At 49.8% G+C, this 6,136-nt stretch overlaps 1 protein-coding gene across 1 annotated transcript; it reads left to right on the top strand.

Moving 5' to 3' along the window:
* Positions 1-2,216: 2,216 nt before the first annotated feature.
* On the top strand, positions 2,217-5,916 carry LOC123724082 (basic proline-rich protein-like). Its single transcript, XM_045686998.1, has 3 exons — positions 2,217-2,629; positions 5,710-5,758; positions 5,860-5,916. Exons 1-3 carry the CDS (start codon positions 2,217-2,219, stop codon positions 5,914-5,916), a joined length of 519 nt encoding a protein of 172 aa, XP_045542954.1.
* The last annotated feature ends 220 nt before the right edge of the window (positions 5,917-6,136 follow it).

Genomic DNA, 6,136 nt, shown 5'->3' with positions numbered 1-6,136 from the left:
CCTAGTGTTCAGCCTAATCTGCCTGATCCCAAATCGAATTTGCTTCGATGCACCCTGTAAGTGAGCTTGGGCATGCCGATCATGATAAGTACAAACAGTACATGATGGGACAGGAAGAGTGGTATACTCTGATAACTCCAAGACTTACATGTTTGTGTACAGGAGGTGTGAGGGCAAGAAGGATAAATTAGAACAGAAAGCCTAAAGACACTGAAAGAGGCGCCCAGGCTGGATCAACTTAAGTAAACCCGAGAAGGAGTGTACAGGACAATCAGATAAAGCCCAACAACTAGGAGGAAATGTGTCACGTCCTGACCAGCAGATGGAGCTGTTGTTGTAGTTTTGGGGGTCAGGAGCGTGCTTGTCTGCAGCTTGTGTTCTGTGTTGAGTCTTGCATGACTCCTGATCCCAGGAACGGCTGGGGATCGTTGTTCTGATTGGGAGTCATATATCTTAGGAAATCATGTTTTGTCACTTGGTTTTTGGTGGGTAGTTGATTTTTGCACTGCTCTGTATGTGAGTACTTAGCCTGCTAAAACTGTCGGTCTGTCGTTCTCTTTTGTTTGTTGTTTTTCCCGTGTTCACGTTTATTTAATAAAGTATCATGATGAACACGCGCCTGCTGCACCATATTGTCCATTTCCCACAAGAAGACAGCCGTTACAAGAACTACCCCCACCACCAAAGGACCAAAAAAAAAACAGCAGAAGAGGGAGGAAGCCACAGGAGAGAAAAGAGGGAACAATGGACATGGGAGGGCGTCCTGGGCGGCAAGGGAGCCACCACCTCGGGAAGAGATCCTGGCGGAGGGATGCGCCTCCCCATGGGAACATGAGGCACTCAGGAGAGTGGAGGCAGCTGGACAGAGGAACCATCAGGGAGATGACGCTGGAGCACGGTTGGCTACAAAACCCGGGGCAGCCAAGATTTTTTTGGTGGGGGGCACACGGGTAGCTTGCCAGGCCAGGGAAAGCAAGTAAGCCAGCTACCCGTGACTACAGGGAGAGTGCGTGCAGGGGTGGAGGGGCGTCATGTTGCGCTGAGAGTGCTGCACCATCTACCGCCTATCCGGATGCACAGCCCAGTGGCCAGTATTTTCCAGCGCCCCGGAATAGTGCCGGGGCAAGGGGAGCATCGAGCCGGAGGGGGTGATGCCAACCCCTGCACTCAAGACCGCACAGTCACGCCCGCTCGGTCCGGTGTTTTCCGCTGGACACACTAGCATGGAGGTGCGTGCTCTCCAGGCTGGCGTAATCCCGCCCCATCTGCATCAGGAGTCCAGCAGTCGTCGGAGCTGCCCGCGATCGAGCAGTCGTCGGAGCTGCCGCCATGATCAACAGTACGTCGGAGCTGCCCGCCGGTCAGCGGTGCGTCGGAGCTGCCGGCCAGTCGCGCAGTCGCCGGAGTGGCGGACTGCGGCTGAACTGCCGGAGTGGTCGGACGCTGCAAGCTGAACTGCCGGGTGGTCGGACTGCGCTGAACTGCCCGGAGTGGCGGACTGCGCTGAAACTCCCGGGGTGGCCGGACTGCCCTGAACTGCCGAGTGGCCGGACTGCCCTGAACTGCCGGAGATGGCGGACTGCCCTGAACTGCCGCGATGTGGCGGACTACGCCCTGTTCTGCCGGAGTGGCGGGACTGCCCTGTTCTGCCAGAGTGGCGGACTGCCCTGTTCTGCCAGAGTGGCCGGACTGCCCTGTTCTGCCAGAGCGGCGGACGCCCTGTTCTGCCAGAGTGGCCGGACTGCCCTGTTCTGCGTGAAGTGGCCGGACTGCCCTGTTCTACCAGAGTGGCCGGACTGCCCTGTTCTGCCAGAGTGGCCGGACTACCCTGTTCTGCCAAAGTGGCGGACTGCCCTGTTCTGCCAGAGTGGCCGGACTGCCCTGTTCTGCCAGGGCGGTCTGCCCTGTTCTGCCAGTGGCCGGACTGCCCGGTTCTGTATCAGAGGTGCCCGCCTGCCCTGATCGCCCAGGGGCCCGGCCTGTCCCAGGATCAGCCGAGGTCCTCCTGCCCACAATTCGTCCAGCCGAGTGGTCCTCTCTGCCCTCCGGTCCAGCGAGTGGTCCTCCTGCCCTTCGGTCCAGCCCGAGTGGCCCGCATGCCCTCGGTCCAGGCCCGGGTGGCCCGCATGCCTTCGACCCAGCCCGAGTAGCCCGCATGCCTTCCAGCCCGGCCCGGTAGCCCGCATGCCTTCGGCCCAGCCCGAGTGGCCCACGCCATGCCTTCCGGCCCGGCCCGGGGCCCCGCGCCTTCCGGCCCGGCCCGAGAAGCCCGCATGCCTTCGGCCCAGCCCGAGGGGCCCGCATGCCCGCCCGCCGGGGGGGCCGCGTGCTTCCGGCCCACCGAGGGAGGCCCGCCTGCCTTCCAGCCCAGCCCGGGGGCCCGCATGCCCCTTCGGCCCAGCCCGAGGGCCCTACACTGCCCCCGGCCCAGCCGAGGAGCCCTCCTGTCCCCAGGCCCAGCCGAGGGCTCCTGTACCGGGGCCCCTCCCCGGCCGCCGGGGCCCTCCTGTCCTCCGGCCCGGCTCGGGGAGTCCGTCTGCCTGGGCGCCTTTCTCGGCTCCACCCGAATGGGCGGCGCCCGAGGTGGAGCAGGGTCCGCATCACTGCACGGAGCCACCTCCCGGGATAGGTGGGTTGGGGAGGGAGGGTGTAGCACAGTGCGTCGTTGGCGGCAGCCACCCTCCCTCTCCCTTGTGTTAGGGGTATTGTGTTTATGGGTTTTGTTGGGGATTTTGTTTGTTGGTGTTTTTTTCGTTTGTTAGGTGCATTCCGGGGTCTGCACCTTGAGATACTGTCACGTCCTGACCAGCAGATGGAGCTGTTGTTGTAGTTTTGGGGTCAGGGGGCGTGGCAGTCTTGTGTTCTGTGTTTCGCCTTGTGCCTTACCAGACTGTTTTTGTTGATCGTTACGTGTTTAGTTATTTTGTATGTTAGGTTTTGAAAATAATTAAAAAATCCGAATGAGCATTCGCATTACCTGCTGCGTATTGGTCCATTTCTCGGCATTAACATACCGCTGACAAAAAATGTGACAGTTTCCAAGTAAGGAGGAAACTGTATTCACCAAGGACTACAGAGGAAATCGCAAGTACGGATACCTGCAAGGTCCAAGACATGATCTGGAGATGCCACATCAACCAGTTGAAAAAGATCAAATGTTCCCTCTAGATGATACTCTTCCGTCTTGGGCCTTAGCGCAGCACTGCTATACCTCCTGGATTGCCTACTACTGCTGTATGTAAGAGTGAAATGGAGGATCAGAAGTGGTTGCAGCATCAACACAAACGCCAAGCATTGTCGGTTCTGCTTCCTAGCCTCGCTGAAAGAAGAAGCGTTATTCTAGACAGACTCATATCCCACCACAGCATCTGAACCTGTAAAAAAGAAACAGGAAATGAAAAGAACAGAACAGCACAAGAGTTGTGTGGACGTACAAAGATTATCTTAGAAGAACAAAGAGCTTAGTTATCAAAAAAAAGGACTAAAGTGCTGTTGGCTATTTCAACACTATTAAGTTCTAGGAGAAAAGAATAACAGCTTATTTTGGGGACTTATAGTGGGGAGGATTGTAGTGTGTATTAAAATGAATGGTAGAATAAGAACTCACCATGTGTTACCCATCAATTGAACTCTGTCAGTGTCTTTTGGGGGTACCACAAAGCGGAAGATGTGTTTATCAAGTAGCTCCCTATATGTAATTATTATCGCGATAAGCAGATTAATCGTTTAATTGTAATTAACTTCAGGAGAGTCGGGGCACCAAGGAGAATATTCCCAGATTACAAAGCTATAATTTTCCTAATATAACTTTCCTGTGCTATAATATTATATTCTATTATAATGCCGTTCGATTATCTTCTAAAGTTTAAATGGTGGATTTACTCTCGTCCAGTCTCATTCCAAACGTGAATAATATTGTATCTTATTAGAACCCCAGTCTTTACTAAAATCATCCATACATCAATTATACTTAAAATCGTTTATTTACTACACTAAGTAATTAACAGAAAAACATCAAACAGTAATTGTAATGCGCCAACAATAGATATGTGCCCTTGTGGGCAAATAAACAGGCTAGGTAGGCCTGTTGAACAAATAAATGCATAAACTAGTCAGCTGAGAAGTTTACACAGAGTTCATTATCAATCTTCAATTGAAAGGCTCACTCATTCGGGAACAATTGCGAATCAATACATATATTATTGCGACTCAGTGTGTGTCGTTCTGATTCTTGTTGGAGAGTTGTTCTGTTGGGGAGTTTTGTGCGTTCTCTCTCTCTCTCTCTCGGTTAGAATGGATCTTTCAGAGCGACATTCATTAATGCTTACGTCATCGAATAGATACATTAATCTTGGTCTTCGGCGTTGATGATATAATTTACTAGCTGCAGACTAATTATATCAAAACTTGTTCTTATTCTGTCGGTATCCAATAGTCTAAAAATTAACCACGTGGTATGTTTCACTTCGAAGAATGCGGATGGTCAAACCTCTGGCCATAGGGTGTAGGCCTGGTCTGGAGAAATGTAAATCAGGGAAGTGTTTTATAGTGCTTGCCCATCGGACAGGCTGGTCAAGTAGCGCCCTGGTCCTGTTATGTCCTGAGTTCGTGCCTGACTGAGTTAGATTTGGTTACAGAAATACAATTCCATCACATTACATCAGTACATAGCATCTCAATATCTTACAAAAGCTTTATCCTTATTAATACATTCCATACCGCCTTATGAGGCAAGTCGCAAGCAGGTCTATTATAAACAGTTTTTATGGTATCACGGCTATATTGTCTCTTCACAGGTATCACAAGAAATTGTACCAAGAGGCCAACGTCATGACAACTCTAATATAAATGAATTATGTTGTTCAGTACCAGTCAAAAGTTTGGACACACCTACTCATTCAAGGGTTTTTCTTTATTTTTACTATTTTCTACATTCTACAGCAATATGCCATCCTATCTGGTTTGTACTTAGTGGGACTATTATTTGTTTTTCAACAGGACAATGAGCTAGCACTCCAGGCTGTGTAAGGGCTATTTGACCAAGGAGGAGAGTGATGGAGTGCTGTATCAGATGACCTGGCCTCCACAATCCGCAGAACTCAACCCAATTTAGATGTTTTGGGATGAGTTGGGGACTGCAGAGTTTAGGAAAAGCAGCCAACAAGTGCTCAGCATATGTGGTAACTCCTTTAAGACTGTTGGATAAGCATTCCAGGTGAAGCTGGTAGAGAGAATGCAAGAGTGTGCAAAGCTGTAATATGAAGGCAAAGAGGTGGCTGCTTTTTGAAGAATCTCAAATATAAAAAATATTTAGATTTTTTTTTGAACACTTATTTAAGTTACTACTGTGATTCACATTTGTGTGTTTTTAGTAATTTTGATGTCTTCATTATTCTACAATGTAGAAAATAATACAAATAAAGAAAAACTGTTGAATGAAATCCATGTGTCCAGACTTTTGACTCATTGTATATCTCAAGCTTTTGACTGAACTCATTGGCTTGGTACTCCTGTTTGGAATTTGATTATTTTGTTGTAAAAGTTCATCAACAAAACACAACACCATGGCTATGAGTAGGAGGAGAAGATCGAGGAGATCTCTTCCAATAATCTCCTCACTTCTCGCTGGTATTTTGCGAAGGTGAGGAAAAGCAAGGTGAGGAGAGGACGTAAGGAATGAATCAAGAAAACGTTTTGACTCACCCTCAGGCTGCACTGCAGCTTCCCCAATGCACCATCCACCCACGACCAGCAGGTGGTGAGCAATGCCTATCATGAGAAACCAACACAGGCTCTCTCCAGTTCTCCAGATATTGATACCACCCCACATTTGTAAAAATTTTTGTGGCTTCAATTCAGATTGACCCAAAACCTGACCACCACAAGGACGTGATCGGCATCCTCCCAGGGGTATGAAATCTAGTCAAGTCTTAGATCTGTTTGTGCTATAACTTGGCTATACAGCACGAACAGATTTGGGTCAGGCTTATATTAAACCAGGAGTTCACGTTATCAGATTTGTGTTCTGTATACGGCGAAAGTTAAGCTTCCCAGGATATCAATTTGGGATTTAATTTCCTTATGCTCAGTCTTGGGAGGGCTACTGTGTTCAAGTGCAAGGAATGTCATTGGGTGT

This window comes from Salmo salar, chromosome ssa09 (assembly GCF_905237065.1).
Source record: "Salmo salar chromosome ssa09, Ssal_v3.1, whole genome shotgun sequence".
NCBI lineage: Eukaryota > Metazoa > Chordata > Actinopteri > Salmoniformes > Salmonidae > Salmo > Salmo salar.
The sequence above is the reverse complement of the archived record's forward strand: the minus strand, read 5'-3'. Positions and strand labels throughout refer to the sequence as shown.